The sequence below is a fragment of the Zonotrichia albicollis genome, chromosome Z (assembly GCF_047830755.1).
Source record: "Zonotrichia albicollis isolate bZonAlb1 chromosome Z, bZonAlb1.hap1, whole genome shotgun sequence".
Lineage (NCBI taxonomy): Eukaryota > Metazoa > Chordata > Aves > Passeriformes > Passerellidae > Zonotrichia > Zonotrichia albicollis.
The window spans coordinates 62,780,558-62,799,583 of NC_133860.1; the positions used below are offsets into that span (position 1 = coordinate 62,780,558).

A 19,026-nucleotide genomic window follows, 5' to 3' on the forward strand; every position below is an offset into this window, starting at 1 on the left:
TGGTTTGGAAAAAAGTATGGTGTTCTTGTGCATAGAAATTTATAATAACCCGAAAGGAGGGACAGAAGGGGTATGTTTGGTCTTGGTTTCCTTTCTTTTTTTTTTTTTTGGGGGGGGGGGAGTGTGTTTGTTTGTTTGGGGATTTTTGCTGTTGATTGGGGATTTTTTGTTGGTTGGTTGGTTGGGGTTTTTTTGGTGTGTTTTTTTGAATGTAAAGTTAGATTATAAAAGCAAAAGTGCACACAGCTTCTGATGAAAATTTAAACTAGGCTTATATCATAATGATGTCTTTCCAGATCTCTCACCTCACCCCCTCTCTCTTTCTCTGTATCCTCTCATCTCAGCAGCATTGTAGAGTAAACGTAATGACTTAGACACCATGTGGTGTTCTCAGCAGAACTGTGACATGTATGCTAATCCAAAATAACAGCAGGAAAAAAACATCCCTATAGACTGAGTTTAAGTTCCTTCCTCTCTCTTTTTTTTTTTAATCATCAAATCTTGATTGTTTTCCTGTAGAGCAGCATTAGCTTTGGTTGGGTTTTTTAAATTTTTTTTTTAGTCTCTGCAACAGAAAAATATACATGCAGCCTCTGGTTACCCTGAGAGTTACCCCCAGCAGGGGACTTTTTTTATTGATTGTTGAAGACTTTCAAAAATTTTTCAAGCTGTAGTTTTTCAAACACATCTTCTGCACATTACAATAAGACACACGGTTCAATAAAGCATTTTCGAGACTGTTGTTCAGTTGATTTTCTTTGGTTTTAATGTATTTTCCAGACAGTTTTGTTCCAGAAATTTCTGCATCTGCCTTTAATTATAACTGTATTTTCCAACACAAAATCAGTTTGTGTACATGTCCTGGGTGTATTAAAATCATATGCTTTGGCAGGTGATGAAGTACATAATCCTAAAGTCTTCACAGGTAGGTGAATTGAAGGCTGCACAGACCAAGATGCATCTAAAACAGGCTCTTCTCAGTGTGGTGGTGTTCTGTATTGGTTAAGGCTGGTCTCTTACATTGCCTGAATTCCAGATGCCACCACACTCGCTTGGAAGGGGATGCAAGCTGTGTTTGTTTAGAGACTGAATGCACGCTGGCTTGAATTTAAATGTATCCCTGGATGTCACGTAACTTGTACGAATCTTCATTGGTTTGGGAGGCTGTTTGACATTTTTTTTCTATTTTAAGTTTAAAAATGACATGAAATGGCTACTTGGAGGGTATTCCAGTAGTCTGTCAAGTTCTATTTGCAAGAAAGTGTTTTTCCTTCTCAGAGTAAGCTTTGCCAAGGTAGCATTTTTGGGGTACTTCCAAAACATTTATTTTCAGGGTGCTGTGGGCTGCAGTGACTGCAGCCTCCATCAGCTTTGGAGGGGGATCCCACAGGGGAATATTGCCTTTTCCATGGGAGAGGGGGGGAAAAAAAATCACAAAACAATAAATAAACCACCCCACACCACATCCCAGCATTCAACATGAACAACCCCCTTCCAGGAACAGGAGCCTTAGTGCTCTGCCCTTGCACATTTCCTGGAGTGCAGGGACACCTGTACTGTGACTGTGTGGTCAAAGTCATGTAAAGAAGTACTTTTGAAGGTATCAACAAAAGCAATTTTATAACAAATTTTTAGCATGACTAAGTTCTCTGGCAAGGTTTGCTCTGTTACCAAATAGATAAAGCACACAAAGGAGAACTGGACTAGAATCAATCTGGAGTGACACACAACAGAGATGGGGATGCAAAAAGGTGAGGATGGAGAATGTAAGGATGCAGAAGGGGAAGGGAGACCCTCCACGGAGTCACAAATTTCACAACAGACCCCTTACCAAACCTCCCCTTGGAATTGCTCAGTGCTTTATGTTTAAAGGATTTGGCAGCACTTAATCATTGACTGATTTAACCGATTCTGTAAGATTTACCATAACCACAACAGTAACTAAATTTTGACTTCAAGATGGCAGCATTGATGCTACACTTGCTATAAAGTGTTGAAGTCAGTTTTCACACCTGCACACAGACACAGGCATGTATACATTCAAATATTCCTCTCTATGTGTGCATATTACAAAGCCCCTGTTTAAAGCTCCCCCGGAGTTGAGTGAAATGCACACCTGGGATGCCTTTGCATCTCTCAGTGGGCAAAGGCTTCAGCCTCGAGGAGGGGGTACCAGCCCAGGCCCCACTGTCAGCTTTGAGTCCCAAACCTGTGGGCTGATGAGCACCAAGAGGCACATCCTGCTCCAAGGGACATGCTGGCTCAGCCCTGGGGGCATGGGACTTCAAAGGGCCACCCGTGGGATCCCTGCTCTTAGGGTTGTGAGATGCTCGGCTTTAGTCTCCCATCAGATTCCATCCTGGACTCAAAATTACTCGACAGTAATTTTCCTCAAAAGTCCTGTAATGATTATTATTTCACTCCAGCTGTGATTCAGACAAAAACAAATTTCCAAGGGTATTAATTAGAAAACGGGTTTGTTGGGCCACGCATTCCAGGAAGAGGGAGTGTTACTCATGGGCTGAAGACCTTCATGGTGCATGTGCGGGGGAAGACGTGCCCCACCACAGGCGGGTTCCAGCTGCGGTGCCCTGCGTGCTGCTCTCTCTGTGCTGTGTGTGCTGCGCTGTCCCGCCAGGCAGCAGTCCCCTGCTGGGGGCTGCTGTCCTGGGAGCGCTGATGTTCTCCCGAGCCCTTTCCTGCACGGTCAGAGTGCCAGGTTCCGTTCTGCTGAGGGCTGCCAGAGGGCCACTGTTGGGGGTGGGGCACTCAGAAAGGCATACGGCCATTCCAGTATTTGTAAGTTAAAGTGGTAGGGAAAACGGTGGAACAGTGAAGTCCCTGGAAAGTTTTCAGGTATCAGTGTGGTCTGTCTGTAACTTCTGATCTGCTTTAATAAGAGATCTGGGTTGGTTTTTTGGAACCTTTTTAATGTTTTTGTCAAAGACAAAGAAAGGCCCTTGCACATGGTGGTGTGATAAATGTGGAAAATGCATCCACCATCCACAATATTTTACTTGTGACTGCCTTAATCAATTCCCTGGCACTGGGGGTTGGGGGAGTTTCCAACCTCTGCTCAGGTTGGGTTTCTGTCTGCACAGAGTTGTGCTCCTGTTAAGTTTACAGTTTATAGTTTGGTGCAGAAACCAAACATCCAGATGTGTGCACAGCTGCAGCTTTGAGCAGCTGTTGTGAGGGCCTAAAGGCCATTTCCTGCCACCAACAGGCAGAGAGGCTTCACTGCCTCCCAGGCTCTCAGACCTAAACCAGGGAGCAGTGTGTGCATATGTACGGTGTACAGTGTGTGAAGGCCTTCCAGTTGCATCACTTAATCTTCTTTTCCCTAACATAGCTGACCTTCACTTCCAGTCAGCCTGTTTTGCTGCATGGGTACTTTGCTGTTTTGAGGCTGTTTAATTGTTTTATCTCCTAAAGAAGATGAAAGGGTCCTGAGACAGGCAATGGGCACAAGGATTTATTTGCAATGTTTATTATACATCATGTGCACAGTACATAGGGGCGCAAAAGTTATTTGTGAACAAATAGCATAGAAAAGGGGAACCGTGCAGCTTCTGGAGGGTGCTTCCATCACACTTTTCAACTCAGCCCTGGCTGTCACCTCCTGCAACAGCTAATGCAACACAAACACCCTTGTGGGTAAAAGCAGGGCCCTGCAGCTGTGGGGCGTGAAGGGGAGCTACCATGGGGAAAGAACCTGCAGAGCTGCATCCTCCCTGCGGGGCCAGCACCTGAGGAGGGGCAGTGTGAAGTGTGGGGCCAGGGGCACAACTCCTCTCATACCACCTGGAGCACAAGTCATGGCCTTGAAGTTGTCAGGGAGCAGAGCAGAGAGCGGGGCATGGAGGCCAGAATGAGGGATACCAATGCACACTGCAAGGGTGGGAGAGCTGGAAAAGGAAAAAGATGCATAGCAAAAACAATAGGACAGGGAATGATGATCTGATGTTTCAGAGGCAGAAAATGCTTGTTATGCCAAAGACGAGGAGTGGCAGGTGGGACTGAGGAGGGCAAAGGACCACAGTGAATGACAAGCAGCTGCAAGTGAGGCTCTGGCAGCTTTCCTGCTTCCACCATTCACTGCCTGTAGTGCAAGAGGAAGCTGGCCAGCACCTCTGGTTCTCTCCTGCCCTTCCCAGACAGCAAACAAACACTGCAGGCCAGCTTGCCCTCAGCCTCACAAGCTCTCCCGTCATGAAGGCTGGCAGTGCTGCCATGAGGGCACCCTCCCCTTTCTGATCCTGTCCCTTTCACAGAGCAGCCCCTGAAAGGCTGTGTCAGGGTCTCTGCACATCATTCTTAACCCCGGCAGCATGCACCGTGCTCATGGGCTCAGTATCTCTCACGGGCTGTTGCCTTCTCTTTCACAAAGATCAGGATTTGGTCTGAGACTGACCCAGGCCTCCTTCCCCAGGTGCCAGAGCGGTTCATTAGTGCAGGATGGCAGGACAGTTGTTCCTGTCCACATTAGCAGTGTCTCTTTTCCCCACCTTTGGTGCCATCTGTTTTTACCAATCTTCCATTGGCAAGGGAAAATTTTCTTACTTAGGTCACCGAGCCTTGACCCTTGGAGAAGCAAAGCAGCAGCAGCACGCACTGCAGGCGGGTGTGTCCCAACAGCACTGAGGAGGTTGTGCTTTCCGATGCACCCTCCTTTGCAGAGCCCCAGGAAACACAGTTCACAACCAAGTACCAAATAAAGGAGAGACAAACATTTACATTTTATATAAGCGTTTATTTACAACTTGTTTAACAACTGTACACTCTTCTATCACCTTGGAAGCATTAGTGTATTTGACTGGGAAAAATATTAAACTTTTTGATTCCAATTATCATTAGTGAGTTTTTTTGTCTATATACAGGTATGTATATTAATATTGCTACCATAACAATCTGGTAGTTACACAATTTGTAGATGAACTGAAATGGGAAATTAATGTTTTGACACTCTAAGAATTCATTCTTTTACAGAAAATATATCACTGGCAACTTCACAAACAGTTATTACTTTGATAATTGGTCAACATTTAATTCAGGACTGTCAAACAAGCTGCTATTAAGAAGGTATGAGAGTTTCTATGCAGCACAAATGAAGTTAGTATATCAGAGACATGCTGGAGATCAGCTCTGAGTTGAGAGCTCACAACCACTTCATGACAGAGATGCCAGGCTAATCTAGTTAAAGTAGCCAGCTCCTTGACTGGCTCCACGTGGCATCTCTCTGTTGCATTAGTAAACTCTAACAACTTTTGTCAAGCTAAACACACTTACATATAAATGTCATCAAGGCTCAAGAACAACTGATACTTAGTCTCTAATCTGCACAGACCACTTGGAGAAATGAGGTACTGCTCGGCATCACTTTGGGACAGCTGTGAAGGCAGGTGCACAAAAAAAGCAATCCCCTCCTGCCCAGCACAGTGCCCTGATTTCAGGGATCCCACACCCAGCCTGGCTGGGGGCAGGGTGTGGTCCCAGCCGAAGCAGCACTAGCAAATGAAAAACATACCATGCCTTTAACACCCAGCTAAAAGAAGTTTTACTAGTAACGCTTGCCCTGACACATAACAAGGGATCAATGGCTAGGACCTGGAAAGACACAAATCCTTCAGCTCTCTGCTGCACTCAGTCTGATGAAATGCTGCTGCCTCTGCTGCATGAGTACTTGACTCGTTATCACTAAACCCCAGATCCTGGCTGCAGGGCACGTAAGACTTCACTGTCCCTGGCCCTGGTGGACCAGGAAAGACATATATCCCCATCTGAAGCCTTTACGGACAGCTGTCAGCCAGAGCACCCGGTAGCCACAGCACCTGATACAGTATCCAGAAGGGAAAACACCACAGCTCTCACTGGGATCCTAGTTTTAGCCTTCACTTTGCTGCCTGGCCTGCTTGGAGTCCGCTCCTACCTGCCCATCCCTTTGCCAGGCAGCACAGACCACCATGCTCGGGTGGGGCACACATCTGTCCTTTGTCCTCGTCATTCTGCACAAGGCCACGGACACTGTGGGATCAGGATCCCTGAGGACTGGACACAAGCAGGTGTCTCTGTGCCCAAGGTGTGGCTCTGTCAAAGCCCACCTGAGGGCCAGGGACGAGGCAGGCACTGTGTGTGTGACCAGAAGAGACTGCAGAGACAAGAGGACACAACGCTGCTTCAGCGTGCGCGTGCTCCCACCGCAAGCAGGGCTGGAGGCTCTCCCACCGCCCAAGTAAGTAAAACTATTCCTGGAGGCAGCACAGTTCGTATCAATATTTCCGCCAGGATTAAGATCCAGGTGAGCAAGAACGGGGTTTCTCTTTAACTGGATTTAAATCAAACCTCTTACGGGATGCAGCATTCGGACTTTTCAGTTTTTCCAGCAAATCCTATGGCTTGAAAGCCCCTTTCCCTGTTTGTTATGTACTAACTCCTATACAATAAACCTCTTAACTTACAACACTACAGCACTCCCTTGTCTTCTGAATCTTGCCAGTACTGGATGTCCAATACAAAACAAAGATACAGTAGTACAAATGTGCAGATATTTAGGAATATTAAATAAGCAGCTTTTTAAATTAATATAGGCAGTACAAAGCATTTTGAGTTACACTGTCTACATATGGCAAATCTTATATCTAAACTTCAAAATACAAAGAAACAGCCAAGCTAGTGCAATTGGAAATTAAATAGCTAAGACTGTGACAAGAGAAAGAAGAAAAGAAAGGAAAAAACCAGTACAGGTGAAAGATAAACGATCCAAATTATAAACTGGCAAGGACAGTCTGCATAATACTGAAAGTATAGATGCCTTTCATACTTATCTCCATTCATGGTCTTTCCTCAGATTGTTTTAACAATTGTACACAGATTGGAAAAAAAAGTTTCCGAAAGAAACCAACAACACAGCTCAAATGTAGAGATAAAAATACAACAGCCACAAGCTACTGTGTATATACATATTAAGGAAGCAGGCAGCGCCTGTGAACAAAATACCACCCGGTAGTTTGCCTGGCTCGGAGATTATCAGATGAAACTTGCTTGGTTTTCTAAGGAAGTTGGGATCGCCAAGCAGCAATTCATTAGTCATTTCTCCTTGTAAAACACCTCCTTCGCTTTACTTTAATTGTTTAAAGATTCAAAGTGGATCCTTTAAGGGTGCGGGTGCTTTGAAATTTTAACAGTAACCAAAAGGCCTTTTTTAGGAACTCGTTAAGACTAGATTTTTATAGTTCGGTATATGAAAATGTTGCAGGAAGTCTGTGTGTTAATACTGTTAATCAGAATTAAATAAAGTGGACAGGCGGAAGTAAGATGGAGAGCTGACACTGCTCTGTCACTTTGCAGAACGCCTCCTGTTGAGTTGTGAACACAGGATTTCCTCTCTTCTAGCCTCATAGGAGACTTTTTGTGAAGAGAAAGAGTAAGTGGAAGTGGGAAATGGGAAAGCTCCCCAGGATGGTAAACTTCTCTGCAAGTAGATCCCCCTTTGAAATCAGATGGCCATGAGTCTTAAGTGTAGAACTGGTTAAGTTTTGGTTATGCAGTCTGGACAGAAAAGCAAGTCATGCACTGAACAGTCCCTGTTATAATAATGCTGCAGGTCATGCAACCACATCACTGCAAATAAAAGAATAAAGAAGAAAGTTAAAAAGCAGATAACATATTACTGTTGAAAAAAAAAACCCAAAAGCCAAAAAAAACCAAAACAGAGAACAGAACAGGTCTTTTTCAAAGCAGTTTAGTAAGGCCACCTCTACTTAAGAGTTGTGCAAATTCACGGGGAAAATACCTTTGCCAAGCAACTGTTCAAATTAGCAGGAAGGTTATAGGCCAATAATTGGAAAAGCAACAAAATAGCCTTGGTCAATATCTAAGTTTAGCTGTAATTAAACTTCACACACTTCTGAGTAAAATTCTTCAGGGCACCATTCTGGACTAATAAAGCTATGGGAAGTAAGTTTACACAGCAATGAGCAAGTCTCAGGAATTCCTGCTGTCTGTGAGTACAACTGTTAAAGCAAGATGAAGTGAAAGGTGCCCACCCAATTCTGCATGTGTTTACATGCTAGAAGACAATCAGAGTCACATCAACTGTCGTGAGCTCTGAGCTCCACTGAAGGCATTTAAATTTCATCAGAGCTCATCCAGTGCATGAGGCTCAGCATCACTGCCCCACTGCACTGGCAAGCTCTATCTCTGGCCTGCAAATACAGGTCTGAATTGCCAGAAAATGACATGTTCTTGCTAAAGTAAGCTGAGTCAGAGTCAGTGAACAGTCAAGAGAGCATACCACAATACTGAGGAAGGGAATCTAAGTTTGGAAGAGAATCAGAGAGGTTGGCACAGTACTCCATCCTCACTGACGCACCCTTTTTCCTGTGAACCTTCCAGTGTAACTGGAATGGGATGCTTTACTGACACAGCTGCTTCCCCAGGTAACAGAGATATCCTTACACAGCACTGGCACAGCACTACAGAGGCATTTTTGTTTTCATATTGCAAAAGAGCAAATTGGCTTCACCAAAGAGAAATTAGAGCCTGTTTCCCCACTTCCTTCTCCTCTGTATTGCACTAGTCAAAAATTATTCTAAGAATGCTTCTTGTGATGGGACAACCCAGGTTAAAGAGATAAAAAAGAGTGTTTATGCTACAAGTCCTGTAGCTTGTGTATCCCTCTTTCTTCCCTTCTCATTCATCCACTCAGAATACTAACCATAATAGAAAAACAAATAGAAACACAGAGACACATATCAAATGGAGTAAAAAAAAAATTAACACATTCAAAGATCTTGAGGGTGTGTATTTTGAGCAATCATTGTCTTTTAAGTTTGCTTGGCACTGCTTGGTGCAAAAAGTTACACAGTTCAAGATTAATATGAAGATCACTGTAGTTGCTCTATAAAAAAATTAAAAGTTCAATCTACATAAGCATGTACCTATTCTATTGTGTATAAATGAATACAATGTATTCCTTCAGTCAACCCTCTGGCTATTATTGAGCTCAAACTTACTATTTAGTAGCACTTCAAGTGTCCTCCAAGTGCATTTTGCACATACACAGAAGTGACACTTCAGGCTTCTCTTTGAGTCAATAGTACTTTTGAGAGGTCTTGTAAACTCAGGACACTGTACTAACTTTCAAGGATGTAAAAATTCATCTGTAAGTGCCCTTTCCTGACTAGAAATTCTTACCATGTTCTAAAAATAGTTGTCTGCCAATTTCTCTATTTTAAAGCCACCTGTTGAGGTAGCAAGACATAATAGAAAACATAAATGCAAGATGTGAGGGTAAATTCACTGAGCATAACCTGTCACTGCATCTGCAGCATCTTAGAGAGTGACACAGAGAATACAAGGCAGATTATAAATTTTAAAAATTGTGACCTTATAATGTAATGCTTATAATTATTCTGAGACTTTACTGATAATGCCAAACAAAAGCTTTAAAATTGCTCTCAAAACCACTGATGCCTCCAGGAAATACGTTTACTCTCCAGCTTACTAACCTTTTGTGGCTGTGAACAATAACCTGTGCTTTACAATATTTTAAATTATATAGCTGATTTTACATTCAAATCCAAGTCAAAAGTCTGACGATCTCATTGCAAGTATTTTATAACGCCATAAATACTAAACCACTGGGAATTTTCTCTTAAAATTCCGTCCACTTTCATGATCAGGTTAACAACATGAGCATGCTAACCACTGGACTTTTATGTTAGCTCTTTTCTCTTCAAGTTATGTATAATCATTAGGGATTCAATTCCCATTTCCAGAATAAACTACTCTATACCTCTATACTGTAATCTATACCAAGTGGGAATACTTGCTTTTGTAGTTTCAGATTTGTGCCATGCTACAGTAGTTAGCAGTTCTTCAGTGCTGACAAATCTCTGCTTTTTTAACAATTAAAACAACCACTGTTCCTCTTTCTGAAATCATCTCATCTGATTGTGAAGGACCTCTCTAATGCAAACCAATTAATAGTCAGCACCAGAAAGGAAAGGCTCCCCAACTGACCTGTATCTCCCTCTACTAGCAGCATTTTTCATGTTGTATGGATCAGTCTCTGAGACCCATAGCAGCAAGACAGCCACAAGAAATTTTTATCTGACAAATGGAATCTATTTTCAGTCCGGAAATGACACCAAATGCAAAGGAGACAAAGATATGCAATTTTCCAAACGACTTTACATGCACAGCAAACAGCAACAGAGCAAACTCATGATTTGCCACCAAAGCCAACTAATGCAGAAATATCCTTCAGGGTAGTCCTGCACGACCTTGGCAAGGCCCAAAGGTGAAGATGGAATCTGGATCACAGTGAAGCTGACAGCAATACCATCCTGCAGCAGATGAGGACTCCACTTAGAGCAGTCAGGACTAGCTCCTACTGATCCACTGACTACCATCTGACACCAGGACAATTCGTCTGGGAAGCTGTCTTGACTGCACTGTCAGGTGCTGTCTCAGTGCCCCACAGGATAGTATGATTTGTCAAGTTTCCTAGAGCCCTCCAGTCAACATTCATTCACTGCCTAATTCAATGAGCTGACACATTTTAAAAATGAACTTTATATTCCAGTATCTTTATGAATACAAAAAAAAAATCAAAGAAAAACAGGATGAAACCAGCTAAGTCCTCAATGTCTCCAAATGGTTCAATGGAGCTGGTAGCAGAGTAAATCTTTACAGGGTTTCACTGTACCAGATGCAGGAAGTCTGAGGTTGTGGTGACTGATAATGACAGCTTCTGCCTTATAGATGGGGTAAAATCTCTAACAGTTACTCAATTAAAACTAAAATTGAATTAAAAAGATAAAAATCTTCTTTCTAGCTGAAAAAGCTCAGGTTCTTCATCATTCATTTTGAATTGAAACCAAATGCAAGATGCTGAAAGAATGCTCTTCTCATTTTTGTACTGACTAGTTGCTTGCATCTGTTTCCTCCATTTTCAGACCAAAGAAATCACACCTTATTGTTAGTCACAGCCTGCAGGATCACTGACAAACTTCTGCTACTTTTCCGGACTTCCAGAGGGAAGGAGGACCACAGGACTAAGGAAATCCAATCAGCCATGACAGGATATGTTCTTGATTCCTTAAGAGTGACAAACTGGAGGCATGGCTAGGATCCTACCTAGAATATGACATTTGCTCCAAAAACCCTCACCACCTGGAAGTATAACCTGATAGATCCTTTTAGCTATTTATTTATGCAATGCCAGCTGAGAGAAATGCCTGCTAAATTTGGTTAGGAGATACTGAAGTTTATCAGTACAATCTTACTGCAAAACACAGAGTCCACATTCTACCTAAAACACATGTGCAAACCCCATAAGAAGTCAATATTGCATAGCTGACTGAGTGCAAAAATACCTCCCTCATCAATCCTTGCAAAAAGTCAATATGTTGGGCAAGAATAAAAGATATCACTATACAGCAAGTAAAACTGAAATACTGTTTTGCTTCATAAGAAAAAGGTAAGTTATCCACATTCAGGGTAGTCTCCCTCCAAATCACTAAGAAGAAGAAAATCAAGTGGTGACATTAAAATATCTTACAACTATCAAGTCACACAAAATGTCAACATATCGGGAAAATTAAACTCACTCAAAATCATTCAGGAAGCTGTTAAGTGTATAGTCTCATATATTAGGGAACACAGGAAAAGTAAAAGCTATTTGCACAAGTCGAAATACCAAGGACTTTAAAATTGCAAAAAACTTTGAAATTTTCTTGAAAGCTTACACATACCACTTTCTGTTTGAGATCATAATAAAGCAGTACTAGGAATACTCATGGTTCATTCTTTCATACACATATAAAAATGCCAGTGCTCCTCACAGAACAGAGAGCCACAAAAAACTTGAGGCTGTAGAAGCATTGCTGCTAATACGAATGACACTTGAACAGGACAAGGTTGCCATTTGATTATTTCCAAACAAAATAAAAGGCATCATGTAGCCATTAGATATTTCCTTCATTTTGTATATGCAAAGTTGTATGTGTGTTTACCTTTTTTGGGGGGTTGAGTTTCTTTCGTTTTTTTTCTTTTACTTATGGATTTTTTCCCAGTAAGTTGCTAAGAAACTAACTACTGGGTACTTATGCATACTTATGGGATGGATACTTAACAAAGACAAAAGAAAGTGGCTGAAGTCGGGAGAGGAGTGCAGCCTCTGGCTGCACTTTTTTCTCGGGGAGACACCTTTGCACTGTGGATGGAACACACAGCCTTTAAATTAAATTACTTCAGTTTTCACAGCACTTAGAAAATACATGTTATGATCCAAGTGGCTATCAAGAAAAGAGGGAACGTGAATCTTTTTTTTCTCTCATGTCTGACTGGAAATGCTAAAAACTCAACTCTCCACAAAAGTACATGACCTGGACTGCACATCTGAACCCATCATCCTTTTAGGTCAGGAACTAAGCTTCAGCTCTAAACAGTGAAAATATTTATCCTAAAAACCCCCATTTATCTGCTATCTTTTATTGTCATTAATTAAAATCTGTAAGAAAGATTATTCTGGGCAGATCCTCAGCACAGTGCCCAGAGAAGTACTCTCATGAATTCCTCAGCTGTTTTACCTCTGATCTGGAGAACCTTTTCTCTTTAAGCTCAGTTGTGGGGCCTTTTTTCTGTGGTGTCAGGACAGGATACAGCATTGGCTTAGTCATTACCACTACAATTTTGATGTAAATAGTCTTTCTTGCCTCCGGGGAAGAAAGTATTCCTAAAAACTTCTCAGAACTATGTAATGTACTGAAAGAATTCTGCTCCATAGGCTGGGGCTTTTGCTTATATTCTTTAATTACTCAAGGTAAGACAAATAGGGAACATACACTGGTAGCTCCCCTGTGCATGTATTTGACTCCCTGGAGCCACAGTCTGAGCTCCTTCTTTTTCTTAATACACACTGATTACAAAGATACGTAACAAGCAAGCAAAATAATGAAGCTGAAACCTTTGAATAAAGAAGGAGCTCTTGTGAAAGAGGTTTAATGATGTTCACCACCTGCATTCATCCACACACAGAGACTAAGAATGGATGTATGCAGCAAATTAAAGAAGTAAAGCACTGAAGAAAAAAGGATTGAACTCCTCTTAACTACTAATAGAAGACATAACAAATGACTTACTAGAACCAGACAGCAACAGAGTATACTTCTTAAAGACTGCAGTACATTTTTAGGCTTTTATATTCAGCACAAATTCTGGGAAATATCAGAATTTCTGCATGTTTGTAAATTCTCAAAGACAAAATGATTGTTCACTTGCCTAACAATTACTACGGGCAATAATAAAGCTCAGATGCAATATGAGTTTTGTGTTGATCTCTGATGCTATATAATGATGCTATCTATTTTTGAAGAGAACTACAGAAAACACTTCAGTGTCTTATCTTCAAGGGAAAAGGAAAGACAGACTCACAAAGAGGAGAAAAGCCAACAACCACCAAGAAGCAAAAGAAGCTATGAGAGACTGGAAAGTAAAAGCCTAAGACAAGGCTTCTAACCAGCATCTGTTCATCTCCTAACCCTCAGTGGCATTAGCCTGTCCTCAAAACTTTGGAGGCAAAACAGTAAAACAAATATTAACATAATAATTACAAAAGCTATTACTTTTATTCTAGTGTGCTGATTGTGTTCAAGTTCTTTTAGATCTGCACCTAAATAACAGCAATAAGTAATTAGATTACCAGACAAAATTGAGAGAAAAAACTTCCCATTAAGGTTCCATCCCTTTCTTTCACGAATAGCCCTTGGCAGTTTTGTAACAGAAAAATTAGCTAGATTAAAATGAAAAAATTACAATAGAGCTTTAGGTATTCTTAGGTTCTTGTTCTGGGTGATATAAAATGCTGTAACCTCAAGCAGGAACATCAAATTCCCCTTGAGGACTGGTCTTGCTCCTGTTCACATACAGCATATAGTAAAGAGTTCTTCAAGTTATTAAAATTGATTGCACAACAAAATCAGTAAAAGCTATCGCACATCAACTGTAATCATCTAGATGAGTACAGAAAGCATTTTGTATAAAGAGCATTTTGTATCTCAGTAAGAGACAGCAGATTGAGCATATCACCTCACTGAACTACAGAAATTATCTGCAACTTCCTTTGCATTGTTATCTTTCTGCACACAAGAAACTGGCCAAGTCTCATGTCATTTTTGCAAGCCCATACCAGTTATATACTGCATAAGTACAGAAAAGTTTTAGAAAACCATTTTTTCCTAAATGTGAGGAATAAAATTTAAAACTATATGTAGAATTCAGCATCTGTTTTCTGGGTGGAGTGCATAGGGGGGTGTGTGTGTGTGTGGGCATAACTGGAACTGAAAATATTTTTCAGACACATACTGAATGCATTTCTTAGCCCAGATTAAAACAGATGATGCACTTGAGGATAAACCAATAGTACCTAAAAATGTCATTCTTTTTATTACCTTTTAATCTAGGAGTGCTTGTTTTAATTATCCATTGCTCATTCTACCCAAGTTTGAATTAAAATAGACAATCAGATGATTGATAAATGCTAGTATCTTTTCTCTAAAGGGATTTATGTAAAAAGAAACATCTCCACTTAGAAGGGCATTACAATCAGGTGACAAAATAAATTTAAAAATGGACTGCCTGTGCATTAGAGTCCAAACAGTCTCTAAATAAAAACCTAAATTTAAAACCAGTCTCTAAATTTAAAACTGAATTACAACAAAATGTATAAATACTAAACTTCCAGCCAATGCTCATGTTCTCTGTGTCCATCAATTCTTTGACAAAAATGATAGGGAATGCATAGAATTGGTCAGGAAAAAAAGCAAAACTTTGTAAGAACAGAACCTAAATAGGAGGAGCCTCCATCCATTGATCAACAGGAAGGTGTTACAACAATTAATCAGCTATGCACTAAAAAGGCAGCACAACAAATCACAGCCAGTTTCCAACAAAGTCAGCAATAAACTCACCTGAAGGCACTGGTACCATTAGTAAGGCAACTGATACAATTATACCCTGAATCAATATATTAAAAGCAAGTCTTTTGGTAGGGGATGACAACTGAAGTACATTAACAATATTAACTGGGGCCTTGATCCATTACATATTGTTCATCCATAATCATAAAATTTTAAAACAAATGTCCTTTTTAAATGGATGATGGAATAGCAGATTAGCACATCCTAAATATTTCTCTACCTTTTTAGGATATGTATTTAAGCACCTGCTCGACAAAGAGTGGAATAAACCATTTGAAAATATTAATCTCTACCAGCAAAAGAGGTAATACCAGTTGATAAAGAAAAACCTGGAAAAAGATCATCCTGCTTCCCTAAATGCCAAGAATAAGAGCAAACTTTGAACTTAGGAGATGAAAAAAATCCCCAATCTTTCTTTTTTGCATTGGTGATTTTTTAGCATGAAATATATGTCACAATATTATAATCCAACTTTGCATTTCTGTAATGAGATTTCAGCATTTTTCTGAAGCAACAGAATAGGAGATGAAATAAAAAGCAATTCCCTTTGAACAAAAAACAGTCTCATAAAGCATAACAACCCTTACAGGCACAAAAGTACCAACTGTGATAAGAAATCTACATTGTCATATGGTCCACATGAGTTTTTTGTAAGAGACCAGGCTTCATACAAATAAGACTGTTATTATACAACACTCCTCTAGATGTTTTCAAAATTTTGGCACATTCAGAAAATGCAGAGAGAAACGAACTCCAAAAAATATAAGCAAGGGGCATAACAGAGCAATGAGAAAGCATAATATAACCCTTTCCTGAATGGAAAATAATAGCAGTAACAAGGGAGAAAGAGAAAGGATGCTGGTTTATTTTCCTTGAATGTTGTCACTTGCAATAGAAGTGGCCTGGATCACAGGGCAGTTTTTCTAAGGGCAAGGCTTCTCTACCTTGCTGTTGCTGGCTGGACATGACCAGGGTAAGATCTCCTTGTGCTCGTGGCTTGCCTTTGTCTAGCCAGGAAGGACTGTCCTGAGCCTGTACTAGCCAGTCTGTCTTCTGCTGCTTTTTTGTGCAGAGTCATCCCCTATGGACAAAGAGAATTTTACAGTGAATACCAATACAAAACATCTTTATTAATTTACATTTTGTTCATTACTTGTCTTCACACTGACTAAACTAGTTTGAATTCCACACACAAAGCATCTTATTTTCAAGGACAAAGGTAAGATATTCTTCTTAATACTCTGGGTGGAACTCTTCTCCTTCCCTGCTGTCATTCTCCAGGTTTAGAGTAACCACCTAAGAACACAATATATGCTTCTCATGGCAATTGGACAAATCTTTTCAAAAGGACTTTCCCCAATTCCTGGCTCCTTTCAGGATGCTGACCTAGAAAAGTACTTTTCTTCTGAAAAAAAGTTTAGGTATTGTCATCATCTGTGGAAACACCAACTCCCGTGTCAGAAGCACATTTTGGGAGAGAGTATGTTCTCATCAGTCAAAAATGCAATGAGAAGCTGTGGTGGGTTGTGCAGCTGTGCATAAAAGCAGAGGCTAATGAAAGAATGATACAGACAAAGCTATCAGTGACCATCTTCATGATAGATCACTGAACTGTGAGTCTTACCTCAGGCTTGTCTTCTACGTGTCAGGGGGACTAATACTATAAAATTGGCCAAGGACAGTGGTCATTTGAAAGTACCTTCAATATGTAACCAATTCAAACACTCTGCTTGAGTTTAGACTTGCTATTCATGAAGACAAGAAGGATGTAGAACAGCAAGAAGAAAACTCTTCCAAAGGAATACAGAGAGGAAGAATTTGAATTCTATGATTGAGCAGAATAAAACATTAAAGTTATAGATATCTATATAGATGTTATCTATAGATGTCTAGAGCAGATGTCAAGTTACAGATGAAGAGCAGTTTTAATGCAACCAACCAGTCTGCGAAAGGGAAGTCCTGAACACATCTGATGTGGGGGACAACTCTCCTGGCACACAGGCCCAGCAAAAGCTGTATGGTTGCAAAGACTCCATCTTCTATCCAAACTCTTCTTTGAATAATTTAAGTGAGGGTTTTGCTGATGTCCTCACTCTTTATATAGGGCTAAATTTGCACTCAAGTTAAAGGGGTCATTTCTCTGAGCACTCCAACTGAATTGCAAGTAAGATGAATTGCTTTGATTGTGCCCCTTCATTAGAAACAACTGGAAGACTGGAAAGTAGTGAATCAAAGTAAATTTGAGGACTGTAATTTGCATAAGTGAAGGGCTGGGATTACAAAATAGTGATCTGAGCCATTTCTGATTTTAAAACCTGAAAATTATGAACTTCTTTTTTTATTTTCCAGAAGATTATTATATGAACAGACTCTTACATAGTGATAACTTAAGATTACTAAAAATTGCTTCTGTGTATGTGTGCTGGAAAATGCTTATCAAACAAAAATACTGTTATAAACATGCCAGAAACAAATAATATTAATAGTTTCTTTTTTTTATATTTTCAATTAAAAGGTTTGTGAGATTCTTACCATGTTGTACCAGGCACTAACAATATATTTCTCCTCCATTTCTCTTTGACTTTTTGTTTTCTCATACTCTTTCTATAAAACAAAAAAATCCATATATTTAAAGCCGAAGTATAATAGACGTATTAGTCTCTAACTAAAAGCAATGAGTTTTTACCACAAAACCACAACAATTACTACCTCCAGCGAATGAAGCATTCTGTCCCGCTCCTGCAACTGATTTTTCAGTGCCTGAATCTCTGGAGCAGCACCCTGGTTCTGTTTAGGATCTAATGTGCGGATGACCTGTTAAAGAAAACCAGTTTGATTTTTATTAAATCCTGGAAAAGCAATCTTGTTAAGGAATTAAAACCTTTTAAGTCAGGTTAAAAAAAAAAAAAGTAACTTAAAATATGTCTACCTCTCTCATCAACTGTGACATATTAGAGCATCTGAACCTTCCTTTACAGGACAGGGAAACAAAACTACTGACAACAAAAAGTGATACCTAAATGGTTCAGTATCCCAGACTGACATTTGCAGTTCCTAACACAGGCTACATTTCCTTGGGGCCATAGAGACACAAACAACTTCTATAAGGTTTCTCTTTTCATGCTATGATTTTCCTGCCTGTCAATTTCTCCTGCTTGAGGAAGGACTGCTTCTGTCCTTATGTATATTTGCCATGCTTCACCTACCTGGGGTACCAGGTGCTGTAACTTCTAGGTAGCTCTGTTAAGTCAAGCACTCTGTGGTACATGCGTAATTGTTATGCTACTAAAAAGATGAAGGGACACATACAGTTGTATGTGTCATCCAAGAGTGCTAGCAAACAGAGCTAAACCAAGAACAAATCCAGCAAATTGCCTGAATTATTAAGCCTTTAATAGAAAATGGCTTGAAACTCTAACAACCTCTGGCTATATAGAAACAGACTTCTTTTATCTTTCTACCTATTTCAGAGTTGTGTCCAGATGCTGAAATAAAAGAATGCTTTAAATTTAAGTGAGATCTTTTTACTGTATGGTAAACATATAAATCCTATGACGAGTGGCTGAGGGAACTGGGGGTGTTTAGCCTGGAGAAAAGATAACCCTGGGAGCCCTTATCACTCTCTGCTTGAAAGGAGGTTGTAGCCAGGTGGGAGCTGTGGCCTCTTCTCCCAAGCAACCAGTGACAGCATGAGACAACATGGCCACAAGCTGTGGCAGGGAAGGTTTAGGTTGAATTCCGTAGGCGTTCATGGAACTGGATGTGGCACCTAATGCCATGGTCTAGATAACACAGTTATAATCAGTCAAAAGCTGACTTGATGATCTTGGAGATCTTTTCCAACCCAAATGATTCTGTTTCTATTCTATAAAAGCATTTTATTTTTCTAAGAAAATACTCATTAGACCTGGATATACCTTCCATAGTGGAAGACAATATTAATTCTACAAAAAAAACCCCGTGCAACAAAACCCATCAATAACAACAAAAAGAAACAAAAAAACCCAGCCAACCCAAACACAAATAAAATGAAAGCTGTTAA

At 40.4% G+C, this 19,026-nt stretch overlaps 1 protein-coding gene across 5 annotated transcripts in view; it reads right to left on the reverse strand.

Annotated features, from left to right (window-relative positions):
* Window positions 1–118: 118 nt before the first annotated feature.
* HOOK3 (hook microtubule tethering protein 3) overlaps window positions 119–19,026 on the reverse strand; it is a 91,043-nt gene continuing 72,135 nt past the window's right edge. For 4 of the 5 annotated variants that reach the window (XM_026792904.2, XM_005486245.4, XM_026792903.2 and 1 more), the window contains 4 exons: window positions 17,694–17,798; window positions 17,517–17,588; window positions 15,929–16,065; window positions 119–7,620 (listed from right to left, as the gene is read on the reverse strand). In XM_026792904.2, coding sequence (XP_026648705.1) covers window positions 7,605–7,620; window positions 15,929–16,065; window positions 17,517–17,588; window positions 17,694–17,798 — 330 coding nt within the window. In that variant the 3' untranslated portion in view covers window positions 119–7,604. Of the gene's footprint in view, window positions 7,621–15,827; window positions 16,066–17,516; window positions 17,589–17,693; window positions 17,799–19,026 lie in introns of those variants that run through there. The other variant, XM_014266483.3, reaches the window with a different exon arrangement.